The sequence below is a fragment of the Meleagris gallopavo genome, chromosome 6, assembly GCF_905368555.1.
Source record: "Meleagris gallopavo chromosome 6, MGAL_WU_HG_1.1, whole genome shotgun sequence".
NCBI classification, from domain to species: domain Eukaryota; kingdom Metazoa; phylum Chordata; class Aves; order Galliformes; family Phasianidae; genus Meleagris; species Meleagris gallopavo.
This window is the reverse complement of record NC_139409.1, coordinates 2,067,828-2,093,311: the sequence shown is the minus strand read 5'-3', so window position 1 is coordinate 2,093,311 and position 25,484 is coordinate 2,067,828. Positions and strand designations below refer to the sequence as shown.

At 41.1% G+C, this 25,484-nt stretch overlaps 1 protein-coding gene across 6 annotated transcripts in view; it reads left to right on the top strand.

The window, feature by feature from the left end:
* The window catches only part of CCDC13 (coiled-coil domain containing 13), a 32,114-nt gene that overhangs the window by 297 nt on the left and 6,333 nt on the right, over window positions 1–25,484 (top strand). For 3 of the 6 annotated variants that reach the window (XR_014884072.1, XM_085226852.1, XM_010712259.4), the window contains exons 2-14: window positions 995–1,218; window positions 5,309–5,457; window positions 7,843–7,985; window positions 11,051–11,140; window positions 11,411–11,527; window positions 13,463–13,567; window positions 14,971–15,135; window positions 16,658–16,834; window positions 17,799–18,005; window positions 18,924–19,060; window positions 21,005–21,088; window positions 21,847–21,975; window positions 24,429–24,583. Coding sequence is in view for 5 of the 6 variants with exons in the window: in XM_085226852.1 (XP_085082978.1) it covers window positions 1,001–1,218; window positions 5,309–5,457; window positions 7,843–7,985; window positions 11,051–11,140; window positions 11,411–11,527; window positions 13,463–13,567; window positions 14,971–15,135; window positions 16,658–16,834; window positions 17,799–18,005; window positions 18,924–19,060; window positions 21,005–21,088; window positions 21,847–21,975; window positions 24,429–24,583 (1,876 nt within the window). In the remaining variant the exon portion in view is untranslated. Of the gene's footprint in view, window positions 1–795; window positions 1,219–5,308; window positions 5,458–7,842; window positions 7,986–11,050; window positions 11,141–11,410; window positions 11,528–13,462; window positions 13,568–14,970; window positions 15,136–16,657; window positions 16,835–17,798; window positions 18,006–18,923; window positions 19,061–21,004; window positions 21,089–21,316; window positions 21,373–21,846; window positions 21,976–24,428; window positions 24,584–25,484 lie in introns of those variants that run through there. The other 3 variants (XM_085226854.1, XM_085226851.1, XM_085226853.1) reach the window with 3 other exon arrangements.

The window sequence follows — 25,484 nt, the reverse complement described above, 5'->3', positions numbered from 1 at the left end:
GTGGCGCATCCCAGAGAGTCCTGAGGAGTAACGGTGCACGCAGGTTGTAATTCGTCCTCAGTGAGGCTTGGTGCTGAATAAAGTCCCTCACAGACACGCAGGTGCACTTTGTCCTTCATTGGGCTGCTGGCTGCCTCAGAGTGAGATAGGCCCTGTGCTAATCGCTGTCTGCAGGGAGTGCCGCGCCTGTGGGAGCTTTAGCCATTGGTTTTGTCAGGCCAAAGGTGCACTTGGTTTTAAACAGAAGGAGAGAGGGCTGGAACGCTCTAGAAAACAGATTGCCTTAATCACACTGAAATGGGGGTAGGCATTGAAATGGCTAGTGATACTGTTGCTTTAATGTTACCACTCAGTGCTTAGAAAGATTGGGGAAGGTTGTCAGCCGTGCTCTCGGTGCCCAAAGGCAGCGTGTGGATAAACAAGGACCATAGAATCATAGAATGGCTTGGATTGAAAAGGAGCACAATGCTCATCCAGTTCCAGCCCCCTGCTATGTGCAGGGTCACCAACCAGCAGACCAGGCTGCCCAGAGCCACATCCAGCCTGGCCTTGAATACCTCCAGGTATTGGGGCATCCACAACCTCCTTGGGCAACTTGTTCCAGTGCCTCACCACCCTCTGTGTGAAGAGACTTTCAGTCTCTGTAACATGGTTGTTACATTGGCTTCGATTCAGCCCCAACTTGCTCTTCTCTAAAGATATTTGTTTTAAACTGATCTGTTTAAAAAACATTTTAAAACACTTTTTTTAATGTTAGAGTGAAGATAGACCTGAAATTTTTTTTCTGTTTGAAAGGCATTTGTGGTAAAAGGCTGTTAAAGTGAGGCTGTGAGGCTGAAGAGCGCAGTGATTGAGAGGAAGAGGTGGTGGCAGGGAGACTGTGCAAAGGTCGGCGTGGAAAAACTACAAACCAGCTGTTAGAAGAGGATGTTTTGAATGTGATATTGATCTCTGCTCTCTGTTGCTCTTCGTTTTCTTCTTGTGATGCTTTTAGTAAGCAATGGAGTCAGACATAAGTGGGAACGAACATTTTAAAAGCCAGTTTAAAGCTCTTCAGGTACAACAGCAAAGAAGACTACAGAATCTAATGGAGAGGAAGAAGGAAAAGCAGAACAGTCAGAAGGGTAACAATGGCAATGGAAAGGAGACTTTCAACATCCCAACTGATCTAAACTTGTTTGAAACCGAACAACCTGTAACTGAAGATGACAGTAAAAGGTAAAAGTGTAACAGCACTGCTCCTTCAGGAGATCACCAAAAGTATGTTTAGCGTATGATCTTATGAAAGTCATAGTAGAAGTGCACTTTATCTTCAGTTTCCATTATCCTGAGAAGACTCTCACTGTGTCTGATATGTTTTGCACTGTGATACGCTCTTTATTTTTCAGCATTTCACAAGTAGAGAGCTGCAGGACAGAGGGGCTAAGGTACCAGCTAGGTACTACCTGACCACCTCCAGACACTCAGGGTGACTGAACTGCTGGTTAGTTCCTGCCTAGCTTTGTAAACAAGTTCTCTACATGACTAATTTCCTTGAGACCAATATGTGCAAAGCATCACGCAGCTAACAGGTATAAACCAAAGGCCTGCAGCCCAGAGAAGTGTTCCTCCATGTATTTTTCACATATGACATGATTTAGTGGTCAAAAGACAGCCATAGGAGATGAAGTATATGTCTAGGAGAGTCTCGTAGATAAGGTTGCCTCGTGGGTGAGATAATTGACAGGGATAGAGAAGGTAGGATTTTAAATGATAGTAGGGTCAGAGGTTTGGGTCTTATCTCACCCACTGAGGGAGTATCTGGGTTATCAGGATACTAGACTGAGTGCACAATTCAATTTACTGGACCAGATTTGAAACCCCAGCTCAGATCATTCATCTTCCTCCTAGGATGTAGTCACTATCTCCTGACACAATTAATTTATTTGTATTTTTATGAACTAGAACAGGCTTGGAGTTGGACAGATTCCAAAGATGTCTACTGTTACTACAGTGTTGGCTCTTGTGTGATTTTCTCCCTATTAAGTGGTGTAGACAGCTTAAAGAATTCCTGCTTTTGCTCACCACTTGCAGCTCTACTGATACAGCTGTTTTCAGGGCTGTGCTGGAAACTGAAATCAGTTTCTGGGGCAAGGCTATTTTTATTTCAGTGATCTAGATTATAGCCTTAGCCACACAAACTGTTTTATTGCTGCCATGATAGGGAGGTGGCTGTGGAACATGGATAGGTAGAAGGAGCTGCCAGCTCTGCTAAAACCTGCAGATCACAGGTGGAAAGCCACACAGGTATGTACCTTTGAGACAATTTTCCCTCCCATAATCTATAGTGGGGAAAGACACTTCTAGCAAGGCTTATCAGGCCACTAACCAAGCTTTATTGGGCCCTAAATGCTGTTATTCCTTCTGTGTTACTCTGGGCAGCTTGTTTCTGAAGGTTGCTTCACATCCAATTATGTATGGTACAGCAGAACCTGGGAATGAACCAGTGAAGTTTTCAGGTGCTTCTGGGAATATGGTGTTCATGCTGGAAGAGAAACCTGTGTGGAAGCAGGAGCTGAGCTTTCAGAAAGAAACTGAAGCTCTCCTTCTTGCTTTCCATGCAAAGATGGAAATCTTCACACATAGGTTCCTCTCCAATTCCCAGTGTAAGCTTCTGATCTGTCCTCTTACCAATTGTCCCCTTCAACATTTTTTTAAAATGATAGTACGCAAAGTACACTGTGGAGATTTGATTTATTACTGCAGAAGGAGACTGATTTCCACATTTCAACTATGAATTTGATTGGGGGAAAGGAATCTGAGGAGTTGCTGTGACATACTGGTGGAGTGAGGTGCAGAGTACAGGAGAGTCCCAGCAATTCTGGCAATGCTTCTCTGACATTTGCAGCTCAGTAATTTAGGTCTAAGCAATTCAAGAGCTGTTACTTAGCTTTTCTTTTTTTTTTTTTTCAGTAGCATTGACCATTAAAAGTCCTCATTTGACATACCAAGCATAGCAGACTACAGATTTATCTGGATTGTCCTTTGTTCGTGTATGTCTACATTTGGCAGAAGAGTAGTTATCAAATCCAGGCAGGATTTGCTTCTGGAAAGAATTCATGGTTGTGTACGGATACTGTGTTGCTGTATTCCCATGACAACACATTAGAAAGTCGTTCCCAAGTACAAGGACTCCCTCCATATGGTCTGCAGCAGCAGTGATTTCTGTATGTCCACGCTGTTTACAGCAGCAATTCCTCCTCTCAGTTATCATCCTTCCTGTGGGCCTCAGGAGTTCATTTTTCCTTCCTTCCGTTCCTCCTTCCAATTTTTATTCAGGCATGTGTCTAGCTGACATTTCTGTCTTTCTGTAATTTTATCTGTTTTGGTGCCTTTAAGATTAAGTGATTTTCACCATCAAATGGAGAATCTGTAACAGAGTTGGGAAAGATACCTGAATATCTGTTATAGACGTTGCTCACAAACTTCTGGCTCTGTTTTTTTGAACTACAGTAAAACAAGTGAGCTTTCTGCAGCATGTTTCTTTTGACTGTTTTTCCATTGCTGAACCACTTGGGTGGGAACCTCCTTTGTAATGCATCGAGTCACTCTGTGATGGGGTGGGAAGAAATCTCTCAAATGAGACTCCAGCTCTGTGCAGTTGGGATTTCCAGCCGTTTTACTACAAGTGCTGTTTGTTAAGGTTCTGAAGGCAGCTCTGAGGAAGAGATCTCTGATCAGGTGTGCTGTGAGCTCAGAACCTTGTTTACATGTTCATTTCATAACAGTTGAAAATGTTTTTGTCCATGTATCCCTCATTCAATCAGCACAGTTTTGTTGCTAACTTCTGTGTGTAGTACATGTGGGAATAACTTAGTTTTGTCTTTTCTCTGCTCAGATTGCCTCTTGCTTTCTTCTGCTTTGTAAACAACTAACTTTGATCTCCCTTTGATTTTCAGCTTTGGAGCAGAAGTGCATTGCTTAATTATGGATTGTGAATCATCTTATGAATTGCCTCTGTAGTTTATAACAGTGTTTTAAAGGGTCATTCATTCTGACATGCACATACAGAGCATGCATTTAAGAGACTGGTTTGAGCAAAAAACTTGCTAAAACTTTTGAGAGGAAAGAGTTAGGTGACTGTTGAGATAGCTGACATCTGGCTCTGGTTGTGCTTATAGCCACGTACTGAAACAACTGGCCTTCATTCAAATCTCTGTGATCACCCAGGCTACCTACTTCCTTTACCAGCTGCAGGCTGGAACAATCTGCCTGTAGACTTAAGGCGTGGGACTGTATTCCAGATTAAGTCACAAAATGCCTGTATTCAAGGTCACAGTGCAGGCTGCTTGGTGCCCTGTGCTATCTGGGGTGCCCTAGGGTATCAGGGATATCTACATGGGAGTGGCAGGAGACCTGTGCCTTTCAGCAGCAGCAGCTGGGGGCTGGGTGGGCAGCTCAGATGGCACCTATGTGTGGATAATCAAATTGCATCTCCTCACCAGATAGTGGGCTCAGATAACTCTGGGACATCTTGGATAGATGTCTGTGTTTTCACAGTCTAATTGAGCCCCCAAGGTCCTAACTTCCAGATTTTACATTTGAAGGAAATGTCATGAAAGGACAGCAAAGAGATTAAAGTTCTTCAATCCCTGAATGTCTGAGAGAAATGAAACCCATAAATGTTACTAAATGTAACAGAGAATCGGAGGAGCAAAGCTATTTCCTCTCATTCAGAGAGCTTTTTGATCATCTTTTTTCCTAAAAGAATTCCAAAAAGTAACAATACAAACTGATGGTAGTCCATCCTGGCAGGGTTCCAAGAAAATCAAAGGAGGACATGGGAAATTGGTCTTTTTTTGAATTGCTATGAAGCGTTCATTTTTGAAGAAAGAACCTCAGTAGCAGCTTTTGTAGCTTGTGCTCTGTTGGCTTCTATTGGCTTTGGTAAGCATAGAAAGTAAAGCCTGAATGTCACGGGTGCTGAATGGCAAGCCCACCTGTTTCCTCTGAAGAACCAGGTAGGTAAGTTTGAATGAGATGAGACTCTTCAGCAGCCTCAGGAGTCCTGGAAAAAATAACTGCTCTGTGATGTTTTGCTCCTGAGAACACAAGGAAATGCAGAATTTTTGAAAAAGACATAAGCTAACTGAATAGGTGAAATATCAGATGACCGGCTGGTGTTCTGCTTAATTCAGTAAACCCATTCCTGGTGAGCTCAGCTCATTCAGCATACAGTCGTTTCACTACTTTATTTCTAGAAGCATCTCTTTGAAACACATTCTAGTTACATCTGCCATTATGACTTCCTTTTTTTTTTTTTTGTCAGATTGCTTGAGGTTGAGAATGAAGAACTTCAGGATCAGCTTCGAGAGATCCGGGATGAGAACTGCAGACTATACAAACTGGTGACAGAGAAAGATTTTGAAATAAAGCAACTGCAGAAAAAAATACAGGAGGATCGATTGGCTTTGTCAGGTAAACACAGTAGCTTTGTGTTCACGTTACACTTCCAATGTTTGTTTGCTGCTGACAATAAAAGGAGAAAAACAACATAATTGTGAGATAAATAAACCTCCTGGCAGTAAAATATTTATGTGACATCTATTTCACCTGTTCTGTGCTAAAAAGGAGTATTTCAGGCATAATGTGCTTGCCTCCATTTCCACTCCTGTAATAAACTTCTGCTAAGAAGATCCAAATTCAGCTCTTATAACTGAGAAAGAATTGCAAGGCCTAAGCTGACACTTTGGCATTTGCAGCTATCTAGACATCAGTATCTCTCCCACTTAGGAGTCTCACTGGCAGTGGGAAGTTCCTTGCAGTGATTTGACATGATAGCATGTACACATGGATTGATGTATGCATCTTACTTGCATCTTCCTTCAGTTTCATGAGCTGCAAAATTTGAATGCTACTGCTCCCCTTTTTAAAGAGCTCCTTGAAGGACAAGAAATGGTCTGATATTACCAGACATGTCAGGCCAAAGACATAGAATATTGTTATCAGTAACTGTAAGTCCCTTTAAAGAATTACTGTGCTCTTTTGGGATACACGGTAATTTGTGCTCCTCACAGATCTACAAACTTGGCACTATCAGCACAAAAAAATGATGACTCAGAAAGTTTAGAAGCCTTTTTATTTATGTCAGAGAGCAGTGTTGCAGGTTTCTCAGCTACCTAGTGTTACATTCCTTATTCAGGCTTCTTTTGTTTAAATGCCTGAATAAGATACATGCAGAATGCTGGTTCAACAAAAAGTCCAGCTTTAAAGTTGTTTGGACGGCCTTTGAAGATTGAATTGTGCAGTTTGAACCTCCTCCACTGGGTGCCACTGTTGTGCAGGACAGCGGTGATGATCTGGCTGGTAGTGAAGGGGAAAAGCAGCAGTAAGCAGGACTAAATAATGTATATATTATATTTTCATTCTTAATAATTAGTTGCAGCTTTTATTTAGGGTAGATGATACGGTGTTACTAGGTCAAGACAGGAACAAGAAATGCTGTTGCAGCTTCTTGGCTGGCAAATAACCAGCCTGTGGCAGTTTGTCCATACCTCTGTCTTTCCTGTTTACTTTGTGGCAAGAGACTTCCATGCTTTTCAGGGAAACAAGAATCTTTAATTAAATGTGTGCCATGTGTTTGAAGACGTTGCATGGGAGCCTGAGCCTGTTTCTAGGTTAGTTTAGTATGTATTGTTGTCCTTAGCAGCCATTATTTGTTATGAAAGCTAAGGAATAAATAGCTGCTAGAGGAAACATATCAGATAAAGAAGTAAGAACAGTGGAAATGCTTTTAAAAATAATGAACTTCTTATTTACTTTGCAAGGTTTTAAAATAGTGACATGGGGTCACATTCTGTTCTCACCTGTATTCTGCATAGCTTCTGTGAGCTCTCCAGAGGTTTTATGGGACTCAGAATTCATTTAAGAGTAGTCTGTCATCTTTGCATCTCACTGTAGTTCTAGAAATTAATTTTCACAGATATCAGCAGAAAAGTCACTAGGAATACTGAAGGAGGGTGAAAGAATTAAAAGGAACGAGAACAGCTAATTCATTGTACAATGTCCCAGTCTTCATCTAGCCCAAATGTAAGGTGTTATTGCAGACTGATACTCACTGCTGAGCTAGAGGTTTTCTTGAGCACTATGTGTAATTATATCAATTTTGCACTTGTACGAAAGCTTTTCTTCACCTATGTGGTATTAACAAAAGCCAAGACTGCAGAATGCATTCCAGGGATTTCTTTATCTGTGACACTAACTAACCCTCTCTGATGAGGAAGTGAGTGAAGTGTCTGTTTAAAAGATCACAGTGAAGCTCCGTGTGTAATCACAAGGGACACATAAATAGGCACAAAGAAATCTGGATGTTATCCAGCACCCAACTGCAGTAATGTCCCTGACCTTTAAGGACAGATGTCTACCAAAGTTTGCACCTCTGTTTCAACAACTCCAGAAGTAAACAACCAGCGCAAAGTAGAGTGTTGTCTTTTTCTGTAACATGCCACATTATGCCACCTGGTCATAGCAGCCCTTCACAACGGTGAGCAGAAAGCACCTCTACCATTTCCATGTAGAAATATTGCTATGACCACTGTTGTGGTCTTTTGTAACGTGGCTGTTGCTAAAGTGTGAAATGTGGCTTTGCTAGCCACATTGTGGTGCTTGTTCAAAGAACCAAGCAATCCAGCTGGAATCACTGTCGCCTCTTTTCCCTCTATTACTCATTTAAGTGCCTGGCACAGCGCTGAGAAATGGCTTAGACAATAACAGTACGCTGTGAGCTGGACAGAGAACAAAAGCATCATCTATTGTGACTCTTGCCTGTAAGAAATATCCTTTGCTTCTTTGTGTACTTTCCAGGGACGTCTGGTTTAGCGGGGGATGTTGCAGCTACTAAAATAGTTGAACTGGCCAAAAAGAACCGTGAGATAATTGCCGAGACTGAGAGTGAAAAAGCCAAAGTGAAGCAATTGAATAACAAAGTCAGAGAGCTGGAGAGAGAAGTGAGACATTTTCCATGTTTTCTTTTTCTTTATGCTAGAACACAGAAGTCCAGCTTTTGGGATTGAGGAGCTGTAGCAGCTGTGGGGTTGATTCATGTTGCCATTTTGAATTTGCTCTTGCATCCGTGCTTGGAGTTCTCATCATTTTTATCTGTGCTGGGAGGGGAGGGATGTGTGCCCTCAGCTGTTTCCACCGTTGCAGAAAGGAGGAGCTAGGAGAGGACATCAGTAAGTTGTAACAAGCCAAAGATGTGTGAAATGCCATTTGGAAATGTTCACTTGTATTTTGAAGCACAAGTGGCATAAATGCTGTTTGAACTGAGGTAGGAATAAATTATATCACTTAAGACAGCAGATCTTTACTCAGGCAGATGTGTTTTTTGGTTTAGTGTGACTTTCTTATATGGGCTGACCTTTGACAGGACTAATTTTTCTGAGATGAAATGAAAATTAGATGCCCTGATCGCAGTGTTTACTTTGTTCATTGGCTCCTACTGTTGTTCTTTATAGACTTTTGGTAAATTTTTGATCATTTTTAATGATCTTTGCCTCCTCGGAAGACATCACTTAAATGTATCAATAACATTTATTTTGCTATCTGACAAATGCATTTTGACTCCATCTTCTGCAATCACATATCGTCATGAATGATTCATCCATTGGAACTGTACCTATTATTTGAAAGATGGAGAAGTGTTGGATGATATGTTTAAGAACTGCACAAATGAAGAGAATTCTGGTCAGAGGGTCTTCTGAAAGACCCTTCTGGCTGGATGGCTAAGAAATATCTGGCATAGCTGGGGACCTCTGAAGTCTCACACGTAGGGAAGCAAGACATAAATAATTACAGGAAATATTCCAGAAAAATTTGTCTTGGTTATAATCCTCTGCTGAAGAAGTACAATGACCATTATTCAGTCAGAAACTTCAAACATTCTCTGATATTTACCCAAAAGAAAAGTACTTCAGACACTTCAGAAAAGGAGGTGAATAAACAGTAATTGCTGATGGAGGCAATGGTAAACTTCTCAGATATGAACCAATCTGTTCCTTGGACATTAGCACCATCAAAATCCAAACCCAATGAAGCAACTTGTCTCTTCTGAGATAGAGATGAACTTTAATGTGGGGGTACCTATCAGAAATACCCAATCCTGGAGGCATTCAAGGCCTCGTCCCTGCAGGCATTCAAGGCCAGGCTGGATGTGGCTCTGGGCAGCCTGGTCTGCTGGCTGCCGACCCTGCACATAGCAGGGGGTTGAAATCAGATGAGTATTGTGGTCCTTTGCAACCCAGGCCATTCTATGATTCTATGAAATGTTCACTGATGTGTAAGAAAAGCCACCACAGATAGGAACCTGTGCAGATTCACATCTATTTAGTGATTTGAAGCTAAGCTGATGATAGAAAGAACCAAGACATCTAAAGTACATTTCAGTTCTCTGTTCATAGGCAAAAAAGCAGCATTTGAGGCAGTGCTTCACCTCTTAGACACTCATACAGGCTGATGTGATAGGACTGGCTGTCTGGGTGTTATAGCTGTAGGATACTTCAAACAGGACTGGACAGCTGCGTGTGGGCAAAAACAGAGCCCTCAGTTCATGCATCCATTTGACCTAACGTAGACCTGGCTGAAGAGTAGACTTCCATGATTGTATTGACTAAATTCCATGAGTTATGAATAGAGACATTCACAGTGAGAGCAGGAAAAGCATTGATTTATGTGTTGAATCTCATCCCATATGCCTGCTCCTAGATGGCTTAAACTCAGTGAAATCATAGAATCATGAGATTCAGGATCCTTGAGGTCCCTTCCAACCCTGACCATTCTGTGATTCTGTGTGATTCTGTGAATCATAGAATCACCAAGGTTGGAAAAGAGTCCGACATCACCCAGTCCACCTGTCTGCTTATCACCAATAGTTCCCACTAAACCATGTCTGAAATGAATTATATTGAGGGTACCTCATAAATACATCACTAGCACACCAGTGGAAAACACTGTTATTTTATAGTTAGCTCTTTGCTTGCATGAGAACTGAAAAATATGGAAATCATGAGTGTTTTAAGATGAATGTGTTCCCACAAACAAAATGCACAATGTGGCCATTGAGCAATTGCTTAGCAAAGAGTGGTACTTATAAACAAAGACTATAACTGGATCTTTGCAGAAAACATGGTTAGAATTTGACCCAGTAGCTGCCACCAGCTAAAAGTTTATGATCTGGATAGAAGGGTACCCTAAGCTTGGATTTCTTTGCAAAGTAAGGCTCAAGTGGCCCTGAATTGCACTCTCTCCACATATGGCTGTAATAAAGAAGCTATTCCTCAGAGCCTTCTTTTATTCAGGTAAATTATCAAGATTTTCTTCCCACCTCAAAGAATGAAATCTCAGCCCCTTAAAGCAACATTTCCCAAACTTTTATGCTCCAAGCTGCATTCTGGTTCTATAAGAGATCTTTACAGTCTCAACAAAAAAGTACATGATTCAGAGGGGGGATGACAGTGCCTCTGCCTTCTCATTCTGTGTGCAAGCAATAGCAGACATATGCTTTACGCACTGAGAAATACTACTTTAAAGCTACACTAGCTAAAGAAAATGGGTGTTGACATCATTACTAAATCACAGATGTAGGGCATGAAGTCGTCATGTCTCCTTTTAAATTCCTCTGGTGGACAGAGGTATCTGCTTTTTATGGAATATCCTGATTTTCTTGAAAAGTGAAAACTGGCAACAACATCATCCTGATCTGCACTGAACTGGGCATTCATTGATATATGTAAATACTTATTTTATGAACCTCTGATGATAAAATTCCCCAGAAAACACTGAAGTTGTTCCACAATAAAATACTACAGTTGTAGTACAGTTTGGGAAGCATTTCAGAACAAGGGTTTTCTACTGGTTATATTTAAAAACAAGGGGGAAATAAGGTCTCTTTTTTTTTGTTTTTGTTTTTTTTTAGAGGGTCATTAAAATTGCTGTTATTTCTTTACCAGTTAATCTTCCATGAAGGTGTTCTCTTCACTGTATTTGCTTTATAATAGTGCATTTTTTTTTCCAGCTACAGGCAGCTGTGGAAAAAATACATTCTCTTGGTGGCAGTGATGCAGGAATCAAACAAACAGCTCTGAAGAAGACAGAAGAAAACTTGGTATGGATTGTACCTGTGGAGAGGAAATCAGATCAGAAGTAATAGCTGATATTTAGTTTTTTGCTGTTGTGCATTTCTTCTCTTATGACAGAGGTGTGTCCCCATCACTAATTTTGTAGCCAGATTGCTCTGTTTTTACTTCCTCTGTACCCTAGAAAGTAGGGAATGCATTTTCATGGGTCTGGAAGGAGATTCTGTTGGATCTGTGGATTATAATAACTTCAGTTTTTCACTGCAGATTCTGTTCTTACCAAATTCTTTTCTTCAAAGGCTGAAAGTCCAGAGGTGAAAGCATTGCAAGAAAAATTAACTACAGCCAACTTCAAAGTGCTGGAGTATCGTAACCAGCTGCAATCTGCAAAACAGGAACTGAAGATGACCCAAAAGGTACTGTTCCAGGACAAAGTCTGTGGCTGGGATCCTGGGCACAATCTCACTCATGTGAAATCAGAAGATGGCTTCTTTTTCTTGGAGCTTTCTTTAGCCTCCATGATTGCAGTGAGCTCTGAGTGTATAAGAGATCACAGATAAAGTAGTTGCATTGGAAAGATGCACACATGGACACACACTGATTTCATACTCTGCCACCAGAAGGTGGATGAATGTTTCCATTATTTCTGCTATATCATTGGTAAAGGTACTTGAAGGTTTGAATCTTTCAGTCCAGCAAAACAGGTTTTGACTGACCTGAAGCATACATTCAGATCCATTCCTCTTTTCCAAAGCATTTAATTATGTATTTACTTTTAATGTAGGTTTCAGTCCCATGAACATTAATGAGATTAAAGATCATACTTGAACTAAAGCACGTTTAAACAGCTTGGTGGAGTGACATCCAGAGTAACCTTTTCCTTTTTGATTCATGATGGATTTTAATGCATTACTTTGTACTCTGCTTCCTTTAGTTTCATTACTTTGCGTAAGAGACCTGCAATGCAGATCAGAGTAGAGAATATGGTTCTAAAAATAGAACTCTGCTGACCTTTTTATAAATAATTTAAATGCTCATCATACTAACTTTAGCTCTTGTTAATGTGGCTCTTTCAGAATTGTGTGAGAGAGATTGGCTTAATGCCTGGTTGCAGGGGTGTGTATTAAGACAAGATCTCTATTCTGTTCCTGCTTAGTTCTAGTTATAGATCATATATAAAGTAATTAAATACTTTGAAAACTGTTAGTAATGCTTAGTAAATCTTGGTGATTAATTTGAAATGCTCTTCTTAAAGAGGTAGCACAGTTTGACACCTTTCTCCTGGTTTTAGGGGAACAGGCAGGTTCCTTTAGAGATCACTGGTAGAATAAGTTGTGCCTGCAAGTTAGTGGTTGTAATTAGAGCTGTATTATTGCATAAAAATCTTAGCAACCATCATAGCTTATTGTTACATTGATTCTTTTAGTATTGTTGCTTTCTTATTATTTAGAATTTTTAGTCACCTAGAATTTTTTATCACCTGGATCCTCTGTAGATCAAATTCCTACTAATCAGCATGTGATAGTCTATAGTCTAGACTCTGAATTCACCTAAAGGAACACGAGCCACTCACTCAGACCTTAGAGAAGGAAAGCACTGGTGGAGGCATCCCTGACCATCAAGGGAGGCACAGGTTCCCACTTAGCACTTGCAGCTGCTTGATTTTGTAGTCAATATCTCATGTTATGCTTCCCTGATTCTTAACAACTGTCACCATATCTGGGAGACTCAGTGCCGTTGCTTTGAGAGCATCAGTATTTCTTATCAGAATGCCAACAGCTGGCTTGTTTGTTCTGTAACAGGGGTCACCACATCCTGGTGGCAGTGCTGGTGGCAGATGTTCTCATCACAGTGCAAAGAGGAGATAGGAGGGGAGTGATACATGATCAGGCCATTTACATATTGTGGCCGTTTGATTCATGATGTCTATTATGCAAACTGTATTGGATGTCAGGAGTAGTGGGTACTGTTCACAACACCCAACTAGATCCAGCTAGATGGTCCAGTTTGGCACTCTCCATAGGCAGGCAGTAAAATATGGATTAGTAAAAAAAATAATAATAATCAAAGACTAATACCTAAACATTGAAATACTGAAAAATCTACCTTAACAAATACAGGCAGTTTTGTTAATCAGACCCTCCTAAGCAGCAACAATCTGTACGATGATAATGATTTGAAAGAGCTTCCATCACATGGGGCACTGGACATCAGGTACAGGTGATAAAGGCTGTAGTTGTGTATAAACATACAGTATTTTGTGTGTACCACTAGAGAGTTACTTTTGCTCCTCTCTCCCTAGCACATGTTTCAACCTAGTCTTGTTGCTAATGTTAATCCCTTCTTTGTAGCTCTTAGCAAATGAAGTTGGTGAGGATGTGAATATCCAAAGTCTCTTGACCAATTCTGGCAGCTGGCGTGGACGAGCCCAGCAAATCCTTGTTCTCCAAAGCAAGGTGAGTTCAGACTCTGCATAGTGTGCTCTGCAAGCTGGGTGCTGGATGCTCTCTGTAGGGAAGATGTCTGAGGTAAACAGTTTTTTAAGTCATTCTTAACATCTATACCTGCTTATGTATCCCAATTCAAAGTATTTACTGCAAATAAATAATCAGTCTTCTCTGTGTTGAGGAAAGCAGTTGTTCAAAAAGCTTCATGGTAACTTCTGGAATGTTATTTTAATGCACATGTGTGCATGTGTATTGTGGTGATGTGTTAAATTTTAAATATGTATTGATGTGTGCAATCTTTCAGAATTCCTAGAGAGTATATTAATTAGTCTACTGCAAACATGCAAACCCCAGTATTTATCTACTGTGTTGGAGGAGAGTTTGGTGACCTTGGAGAGCTGTGGCAGCTTAGTTAAAATCCCAAGGTGTTGTGAAGGTGCCTCTCCCCACTGAGTACAGAAGGAGCCTTGTCCATCCCTGTGCTCTGACTTACACACCTTTGTTCAGTGCTTGAAGTCACGTGGGAAGAATTGAGGCCAGATAAGATTTTCAAGTTGTTCCCCCAGGAAAATAAAGTCTTCAACTCTAAAGAGCACAGTGTAGCTGAAATGTCAGATCAGGACAGGGAGGCAGTTTGTCGGTGTCTTACATAAAACTTCTCTCATGTAATTTGAAACACAGTCTTCCTGTTTTTCTGATATTGAATTATATGTCAATGAACTGTGATTTTTGCACTCTTATTGACTGAAATTGTTAATCTCTGTATTCCCAGAGGCAAATTACATTTTCCTTTCATTAGACCCCCTGGCTGAGATTCATCTGAAGTCTGTACATATTGCACTGTACTCTACTGCAGAAATTTGTGTCTGAGCAGACTCCACAGGCCCCTTTTTTGTCAGTAATTACAGTCAATAGATCAACAGGGTGCATCTTATCTCAGAAGACACCTCCAAAAAAGAGCAGAATAGATGTACTACTGTAGTAGTAGTGCCCACTTCTTCCTCCTGGCAATAAAATAAACCTGCAGTGAATAGCTGAGATGCAGCAGTTTTGAGTTCAGCTGCCCACACAGATATCTAATGCCAGCTGGGATGCCACAGGGTATCCCTTTGGTCATTGTTCCAGAGGAGTATGGATGTCCTATAGATCCTGCGCCCTATGTGTCTCCAGCATCCCAGAACACCTCAAACAAGGCTAGGTACCTTGTGTCATATCTCCTCCCTTCACAGATGCCCTGGGCAACCACATGTTTGTTAGCAGCTAACAAATGTGGGTGTTTTTTTTTGTTTTCAAACACTCACTGCTCTGTCTTTTAGCCATGACAATGGCAAGAAGTAAATGATAAGATGCTGCGGTCTGAGCTCCCTTTATTTATGTGCTTTTTGATGCTTGGCCTCTGTATTGTCCCCTAGGTTAGAGAGCTGGAGAATCAGTTGGGTCAAAACAAGAGCAGAACATTACTGAGTGAAACGGATGAGGAGCTGCTGGCTCTTACTGACCTGAGGAAGCTGTCAGCCCAAGAGAAGAACTTGCTGAAAATTCGCAGTTTGGAAAAAGAAAGGAAAGAAGCCTTGGAGGTAAAATCCTATGAGCTGATCTGAGTCTTCCTGGGATATTTAGTGTAATATCCTGCCTTACCTTCAGGGTATGTGTTACATATCCTACCTGGATACCATTTTGGAAGCCCGCCTGATCTGCTTGAGGAAGTTCTGTCGTGCTTCATAGACTGTGCAAAAGACTCCCATGCTTGTTTTCTGCATTGAACTCTTGTTTGGCCAGGCAAAACATTCAGTACATGATTAGGTCTTCCCTCTGCCCCTCCCCACTTCATGATTCACGTGTCAGATGCATCTACTTGGCCTGAGATGTGGCCACTTGACAACTCGGCCTGGTATATGACATTAGGCAGTAGGAGGGAGGAACAGGGATGCAGTGCAGCTGACACAGACTTTGCACTGTAGTCACATGTAGGAAGAATCCCTGCTGCATCTGCATCCAACCTTTCTAGGATCTCTCTCTCCTTATGACCAGGTGTGCATTCTTTATGAAGTGTTAAATACAAGCATGCCCTTCATACCTCATGTATCTTTATGGTGATGGACTCCTACATTTGAATAGAATAAAGCTGAGAATTACACCAAACTCATTTCAAGAGGCATTTTGAAAATGGCTCTTACCCTCCATCTATTGTGTTTAGTTGCTACAAAGATAAAAAGGCATCCAGTGTTTATGGATTGAGAGGGGCTACAGCTAATAGCATGTGTTGTAAACCCTAAAATGGGAAGGATACAAAGTTCTGTGTCCACAAGAAACTCGGGGGATGCAGTGTGAGGTGTCAGCTGTACATGTACAGGCTAGCAAAGTACATTTCCCTAAGCTCTTTTCCTGCATTCACTTCTCCAAAAGCCATCTGACACCACTGCAGTGCTTAATTAGTTGCCACCACAATTTAACTGTGCAGTAGAATGAGCAGTGGGGTAATACACACCTTTCATTCTCAGCTGTGAGAATGAAAAAGGTTTATAACCATGGGCAGGCAGCACAGGGAGGGTTTCCCTTGATAACTGTAATCTGCATGGTTTCACTCTGCCTTTGTATTTCAGGCTTCACTCCCCCAAATTCCTTGTACTTGTCCATAACTACAAGGCTATTAGAGTGCTCTCTGACCAGTTCCAACCAGGTGAGGGCATGGCTCAGCAGACAGCATATGGCAGGCACTGCTTCTAGTAGGCACTGTGACATCACCAGCCTGTATCTGGAAATAAGAAAGTTTCCCCACGGAAGATAATGAGGCAAATAAAAGAGCAGGAGCATACAGAATTACACTGTAACACAAAATTATTGTGTGCTTCTTGACATACTGAATCAACCTTGTCTACTTGTATTTCTGATCAGACTGGTCTTTTTTTGATGGTGGCAAACAGAGAGTGAGCAGTACTATTTATAATTTCTACATATTTAGGAAGAGTATGATATGTCAATGCCTTTTTTCTTTCAATTCTTCCAGTCAACGTGTGACTCTTTTTGCTCACCAAAGTATGCAGGGCTTGGTGACAGGCTATAACTGTCATTTCTTCTAATGTGTTTGCATCACTGCAGAAACTCACTGTGGAACATGATGCTCTCAAAAAAAATCATGAGGAAGTGAAAAAAAACCTCGATGCAACAAAAGCCAGGAACAAAGTGCTGTGCAGCGAAGTGAAAACCTTGAAGGGACAGATCATAACCCTGCTGGAGAAAGGAAAACACGATGATGAGCTCATAGATGCCTTACTGGTATTGCCCTTGCAGTCAGCCCTCTTTCTATAAATGATGAAATGTGAAGTCATTTAAAGACACAGTGACACAACCTTAGGGTATACGGAAACTGATGGATCACACTGTGATGGCCAGAGGTTTCACAGTTAGCAAAAGCCCTTCTACATTTTAGGTCAGGTTATGTGAAGGCTGCAGAACAGCACCAGGAGTGACAGCTGGAATCGAATGGTTCTAAGCTGTAAGCGTCGTTTAGAAACATTTTGCAGAATTATGGAAATAGGGGAGTTGAGTAGTTAGAGGAAGGGCTTCATGTCTGACTCAAAAAGCTGGACTGTATTTTCTATTTTGATCTCAGACTTGTTTTTACTTTTTTTTTTTTTCTCTGAGATTGCCTGCAGTCTTGCACTTTAATTTGCTGTGTTACACAACGCAAAACACATGAACCTGTCCTGAATCATGAGTAGTAGACTGTAGGCACATCTGGTTGCAGTAGCTGAAGCTAAGAGGATATGGTACCTTCAAAATTAGGAATACTGAAAGAGGAGGACTCAAGATGGAGTGGTGCTGAAATATATGCCCACTGTCATGCTCTTGCAGAGTTATTTATCTCAGTTGCTTGGATCTTTCTAATTTGAACCATCCTGTTGCTAAAGCCTTGATATGACCAATGAGGACAGACTGTCCTTATCCAGCAGAACACATCTGGACATTGCAAGCAGATGTGCTGTGCAATTCTTTTAATGGTTATCTGCTGAGAAAAGACAAGGTAACCTCACACTTAAAACATAATGGATGAAATTCTCGGAGTAGATAGTGACATCAATTTGCTTACACCAGAGAATGAGTTTGATAGGGCAGTGGCTTGCCCTAGCACTCATAAATGTGTATATTTTTCTTGGATGAATCTAAACCATGCACAGAGTCTTCTTCTAATCATTGTGTACAGAAATGTATATTTCACTCATTATTTCTATTTTATCAGAGCCAGCAGAAACAAATGCAGGAAATCTTAAAGCACCTGAGCCAGCAGGACGAGAAGAACAAAGAATCCCAGCAGTTGCTAGGACAGCACTTGAACAATGAGGCTCAGAAACAAAACTGCCTTATAGAGCAGCTCAGGCAGATGGTGGCTGAACGAGAAGCAAAGGTTAAAGAGCTGGAAGAGGAGATTGGGCAACTTGCACTTCAGGTAGTCAGAAGAAATGTGGTCAGTCAGAACTAGAAAAGCACACTTGTAATCATTTCAGATCTGCTTTTCCACTTTCTTCTCTGATGTTAACCATGATGGTACCTGCCCTACTGGCAGTCACTTCAGTTGGAATGATGGTGCAAGAATTCTCTTGTAACTCTAATTTTCTTTCTTGTTTGAACACAACTTGTTTAAACGGCAGAAAACATAGGGATATTAATGCCATCAGCATGTGGCTCCACATCCAGGATGTGGTACATCTGACAGCAGGGATGGGGCCAGAGCAGGGATTTCTCAGTATTGCCCGTCCTTGGCTGCTGAAGGATGCAGGCAGGCAAATGTAGGTGAGGCCAACATCAGCAGTTTGCCATCATGCCCAAAATCGGAAAGGTTGGCTGCTAATGGGCTAGTATGTTAAAATGTCTTCAACAAGATGGTACTATTGCTAGAACACAGGCATAGAAATTGACAGGAAGTTCACTAACATATCAAAGGCTTCTTCTGTGGTCTAGTTTTGTTAAGAGTAGATATCCAGTTTCCATAGATATAAAACCCTTGTAGGTTTATGGTGAGGTTATGAATCTGTCAGATACCTTGGAAATGGGGGCTAGAGTGTTAAATCCAAGATAAATCTTGTGATAGGGACACGAACCAACCATACTGGCAGTGGTGGTGCTGCACTGTAGGTTTTCTCTAGTGACATGTATACCCTATGATTTACATGAAACTGTACTTCTTTCTGACATTTGCTTTGTGTTCTGCGATGATTAGAAAGTAAATAAACATTTCTGAGCAGGTCCTGTATATTAAAAGTTCTGGCATGCTTCTAGCAATAATCATGATTTGCTGATCAGACTGATGCAGCTCTTTTTCTTTGAACTGTGTAATTGGTTTTGTAACCTGCTCCAACATTAACAGAAGAAATCTGCCCATCAAGGGGACAATTCAGGAGCTGTTGTTACACCACCCTGTGCACACTCAGAAGATCTACGTTTTTCTGGGCTTAAGCCCCTGACATCAGCCAGTGATCAGGTTGGAAGGAGTGCATCTGCTCGGTAAGAAGACCCTAATGTCACTCTTTAAAATTGCTGTAGTTATTCAGAAGCATGGTTTTCCCAGACAACTTTATCAGGCCACTAGTGCTGTCTGCCAGTGGTTGTGGCAGGCTGTTTACGATATATGGGAATCTGTAATCACATTGTCTCTTGGACATTTGTCCTGGAACAGAAAAGGATACACAGACTTGCAGACATTACTACATTTGGCATGATGGTAGTGCAGCTAATTCTCTTTCTCCAGCTCAGATAATGTTTATGTGGTTAGCTTAAGTGCCTGTGATTCTTCTCTCTTAGGGGAAACAGGGCTTCTAATGAGCAGCATTCTGAAAATAGGGTGGCAAATTAATACACAACTCCATTTTAGGTAAACAGTAAATCACCAGTGCATTGCTTAAATCAATAAAGATGCTTTGAGTAGTGTTTCCTCGCAGATATGTTGAAAACACACCACATTCATTATTCTTAACAAGCATCCTTTTAAAAGCCTTACTGATGTCCATGTAAGTTATGCTCATCTTAATACAACTGTAAGTCTGATTTTTGTTCATGCTAATGAGGCTGTGGCTCAGCCTGGCTCTGTGAAGGTACCACAACACCAGAGCAAGCTGTATTCTTTCCTGTTAAAAGGCTGGGTTTGTTGCTAAGGAGGAGTTGAAGTGGGTATTCTCAGAAGGAGTAAACTTTTTACCATGTTAAAGTTCCAACTAATTTCTCTTTTGAAACCTTAGCTAGACTACCACATTACTTTAGACACCAGGACTGGCTTGAAAATTGCCAGCTGTCTCCAGCTGTGTCTAAGTAGAACATTACCACAAAATTTAAAAAAGACTCTTCAGAGTGTTCTGAAATGAGAGTTAGAACACTGTCCTTAATTGAAAGTTTCTCTTGCAGAGTGGTAGCATCTCCAGGGTTCTGCACTCCCAATTGGCTTTATTCTCTGACTTGTAACTTCACAGATGCAGTGCTCTCATGGGGCAAATCTGTGTTCTATCCACTTATTTTTTTCTTTGCCAGTTACTTCAAATGTCTGCTGATAGTAAGCAGGAGGGTGAACATGAAAGCTGGGCTGGGTACAGGCTTTGTAGGAGCTCCTGAGTGCAATGCATAAATAATTGCTTGTGCATGTAGCTAACACGGTGCTGGCCAGACAATGGCTGATGTCAGGTAGGCAGCAAAGGAGTCTGAATCTGCAAGAGCTGTTAATAATGCGGTCAGCAGGGCTCACTCATTCCATTAACTTTAATAAGCTGATGAAACATCTATTCCATTTTACTTTAGTGAATCATCTTTTCCTATCAAGAAAGATGAAATGAAAAATGCTATAAATAGGATCTAAAGCCCCTTGGAGACGTTAAAATAAAAATCTGCAGTTTAAGACTGGGCCATGTCTGTCGTTACCAACCTTCACTTGGTTTTGGGATGGGTTAACCAGTCACAGCCTAGATAGCTGTTGTGCTATATTAAGGCTTTATCCTCTGTTAGCTGCAGCTTAAAGACCAGAAAACACGGGCTACATCTATAGGGAATTGCCTTCAGATGGCTGAACTCAAGAATTAGTTCTGAACCTTGTTGTGGAACAGGGGTAGGTTGGTTTTGATGGTTCTGCTCACCAGTTGCTCTGTGGCTACTCTTGACACCCACATGCTACAATGTTGTGGTACAAAATGTTGGCATGGGGTGCCAGCAAAGTACCTCTGGAAGCACAGAGATGAAAAACTGAGCTTCATTTTTTGTACATTGAACATTTTTGCAGTGTGTTGTGGGGTTAGACAGCAAGCTGAATTATGGTGTGTGCAAAGCCTGTGTGATATTCCCTTTGGAGGCTCTAGGAGGCTCTCCCCTGCGAGGCAGCACTAAACACAGACATTGGAAAATCAGAGGAGTTCTTGGAGGACTGCCCTCTGTAGAGGTCAGTGTTTAACAAAGCTTTCTTCCTTTCAGCACGGTGTCCAAGATGGGTCATATGCTTATAGAATCAGCAGCTACCAAACCTTCCCTTCTCAGTAGCAACATCACACCTGGAAGGTATGTGTATCAACTTCTCTGAAACAAGAAAGAGAACCTGTTGTACTCCACAAGCTGCTGGCAGCCTTTAGCTGCCTTGTTTTAGTAATGGCAGCTTCTTTTACCATCTGTCTGACACTGTTAGAGGGTTTTGACAAAGGCTGTAGTGTCTCTTGCTGTCTTGCTTTTTTAATCAGTTGCTAGTTTTATACCCCATTTTTTTTCCATTTTTCATCCCCAACCACCAAGGTTTCTCCTGCTTTTGGCTCTAAAGGAGATATTCCTGAATACTTCTGTGTGGAGAGGTAAGAAGAGAAATGAAGTACATAACAAAGAAATACGTGGAAAAAGTGCCCCTTCATTTCATCGCATATTAGGAACAAGAAAGGCCATTTTACTAATGCTGCCTGAAGCCTTTCAGTTAGAGAAAATCAATAGCAAGCCATTTAATAGCCTAATGTAGCACTTTGGAGAATCCTCACGTAGGCTTCTCTTACTTTGGCAGCAGCAGCTGGAGGAGAGTCTGTGAACTGATGGCAGGGGAAGTTTGTTTTCAAGGGTGATGGGAAGGGAGAGCACTGCTGCAGAAGAGTGGCTTTGTTTCCACATATTCCATATATTGCAGTATGGGGATTGATGTTGGGGGGAGGTAGTGAGCCTAGCAGTGCATCTTGGCTGGCTCTTCAGACAAGTGTATTTTGATGTGTTTTTTCAAATGCTGTCATCTCTTTCATTCGTGAAATGGGAAACAGACACTTTTATGCTTCTGCTGCTTTTAGGTTTGCTGGCATTGACAGCCTGGATTTCAAAGTGCTGCAAATGCAGATCACAGAGCACAAGGCCCTGTGCCAGGCTGCAGAAGTGGAGAGAGACAGGCTCCTGGAACTGGTCGCTGTGCTGCAGAAAAGGTAGCAACTGATTCTGCCTGTATCCTTTATGGGATGCTGAGCTTAAGGAGTGGCTGAAACACGTGAGAGTTTGTGCCATGCTGTCTGCTATGCTACGTTCTGCCAGCGTGATACATTCCTTAAATAGTGGCTTTTCAAATTCTTCTGCTCAGTTTCACTGCCTAGTTGATGATTCTTTTTTATTATTATTTATTTATTCCTTAAAGTGCAGAAAAATTGGAGTCATCTTCAAGCCTGCTACACTTAGGTAAAACTGGAGTTGGTGTATTTGTGTTTGTGTGGCGTTACTGAGGCAGCAGTATTATTCATCAGTAAGAAATACTGTAATTACAACCCAACTTCTGCTTGAGAAGCATTTCACATTCTTTTAAGTTTCACCTTTTTAATGAATTTCTTCTGGTTTAACTGAAGCATAGAGGTGATGTTTTTGTTGTCATTATTCAGTTCAATTTGAGACAAGGTTAAAATCAAGCTATGCTTTCAGAGGGCAAGCAAAGCAGTCTTTGCTCTTTAGAAACCATCCAGCCACTGACTTTTTCCCAGTCAGAGACTGTATAATATCTCATTCCCAAATCTCTATTCCAGCTTGTAAGAAGATATTTTTTTCTCTGTGTTTTTAAAAATGATAGGAACCACTTGCTTGCTTGCTTTATTTTGCACTAGTTATCATTTCTCACTTATCTAATTTTTGTTCTGTACAATTTATCACAGTCAAAAAAAAAACACCTTTACCACAGTTATAAAAAGTATATCATCTCCTGTGCTTTTAAGGAATAAGTCCTAGAAATATGCACTGGGATCATTTTGTTCATGTCTGTAAGCCCAGTGACTTTAATAGAGCTATGCAATTAGATAAGGGTGGAGGTGTGAGTGATTGCTGAATTGGGGCCATTGTGGATATGGGATAATGAAGAATGCAGAGGCAATGAAATGCAGTTATAAGTAAAATGTACCATAGACTGATGATTCAGCAGCTCCACAGTTATAACACATTTATCACAGGCTCCTGCAGGTAAAGTAAATTTTGTGAGATTGTATGCAATAATTCTTGGAAGACCTCAGGATAATATCATATCCAGTTATATTTCAACATGAATATACGTAAAAAAGGGAGGCATTCCTCCTCTCCCCTTCCTCTGTTGGAGTATAGGTCAACAAACTCAAGGGATGTATACAGTGCTTAAGCCAAGAGGAGAGCACTGGGAATGGTTACACAAGTAGGATTTTTCTACAGCAGGCTTTAGAATTTAAGACTGTATTGCACAGCTGTTTACTGCAGAGCAGAATATACTGTCAGAACACCCTGTGTTGTTAGCAGGCTGTAGGGTTGGGCCCTACTTTGGGAAGGGGAAAAGCTAGAGCAAGATTTCAGTTTGCTGCTCATATTGGTGGAAAATTTCATAAAACCCAACTAGTCTTGTCATTTTTCTCCACTGTTTGTTGTATGTGGATGCTATGGGAACACCTGGTCAAACAATAGTTTAATCCATTCAGAACCACCGAGGAGAAATACAACTTCACACAGCTGGTCACCAGCATGGTAATTCACGAGGTCAGAGCCTTGCCTGTAGTTAGATTTTTAAATGCAGTGATATAACTTTATTATAGTTGTAATGTTTTTTTTGGTTATGTTAGTTGGGAGGGAAATAAGGCTAATCACATCTTTTGATTCAAGGAATAATCCACTATCACCCATGGGGTCAAGGGAGTGTCTTACTCTGCACCATCCAATACATTGAGTCCATTCAGGATTCTCTCTTTAAATTTAGCTTTAAATTCCTCTTCATCAGTTGATGTCAGACTCTGCCCCCAGGAGAAGCACCACTGACTGCATCTGTGTGTGCACATTTAGTTAATTTTCCAAGATGTTATGGGAGGTGAACAGAGAGGTAGTTTGCTCTTCCTTATTGTGTTGCAGGGTGAGGCATTGCCTTCTCTTCCACTTTTTTCCTTCCACAGCGGTGTCTAATGACCAAGTTTATTAAAAGTAACATCCAGCTTCTTTTTGTACTTGCAGATAACTGACACAGAACAGTTAAATGCTAGGCATTGTTTTTATAAACTGTTTTCCTTCCAAATTTCCTTCTCAATGTTTAAAAAAATGCAGTTTTTTATCCCTGCAATAAAAGCTCTCTGCAGTTTGGTTGCTCATCTGAGTAGGAAATTCACACAAGTGGCTGGTGTTGAGGGATCTAGGCAGCCTCTATTAATGAACCTGTTATTTATAATTATACTCATTAGTTAATTCTGCTTTTCAAATTGAAAGGATGTCATCTGGAAGAACCGCATTGGAATTTCTGAGTTTGGATGCATGGAAAACTCTCATTCCCTCTGTTGGGAGCTATGCAACATGAAGTAGGATTCAGTGCTAAGACTGGCTGACTCTTTATAATCACAGGATAACTAAGCTTTGAACCACCCTTTTTTTTTTCTTTTCTTTTTTTGTATATCAGGATAGAAGAAGGCAGTGATAAAGTCTTGGAAGCTGAGAAGAGACTTCAGGAAGAGCGGCGGCGATGTGTCATTTTGGAGCAGCAGCTTGAAAAACTACAAATGGATCCAGGGAGGCTCACAAGTACACAGAAACCTCCTCTGAAAAACAAAACAGGTGAGGTGGAGCTTTTACCTACAGCTTTGTCCCCCATCTCACCTCAGTGGTTAACAGACAGCAGCAACATTTGGACTCTCATCTCTCAAACCTACATAAATGCTTGACCTTACACCCAGGGGTTTGGACCAACAGTGGAGTGATACCAAAGATGAAATCCTCGCCACTCTTTGCTCAAAAGGACTCTGCCATAGATTTAAGTGAGACCAGGACTTTCGCAGTATCTTGTTTTCATAGGGTTGGTGGTCTACTGAAAGAACTGTGTCCCCATCATGACCACTGCTCTGTTCCCTTTGTACTTCTGCCTGGGAGATTCATCTGAAGGTTAAGAGCAGAATTAAAGGACGCATCCCAATTTAAGGCCTGTCAGCATCTATGAAAAACTATTGCTGGTGATGTAGTAATTAGATCCGGTGTAATTTATTATCCCATGAACATGTTAATCTTCAGCTATAAATATGAAAGCCTTACTAGCATAGTTAAAGGAGGAGAATTCATGGCGGATGTTAAATTTTTATTTCCCTGATCAGATTCTTTTATTGCTTGAGGACTCTGATTCTGTAAAGTGTCTAAACCAATAAAACGACACATATTCTAAAGGAAACTTTTCCAGAAATTTCCATTTTTATATGTATTTTCATAAAGTAAAAAGGGTTTAAATGCCCACAGACCAACAGCAGTAATAGGAATTTCAATTTGATGAATACTGAGATGGCTGATGGATCAGACTGAGTTGCAGTTACTAGAGAGATCACAGGTTTCTCTACAGTGTTGATACGTGCTCTTGGCCTGCCCCACACTGGAACATGTGATCTTTGGCCATAGAGCTCAGCAGATGCATAGTGTGGTTCTCTACAGTGACTGCATCCAGCACTATTTTGTGTACTAATCCCACCTGATC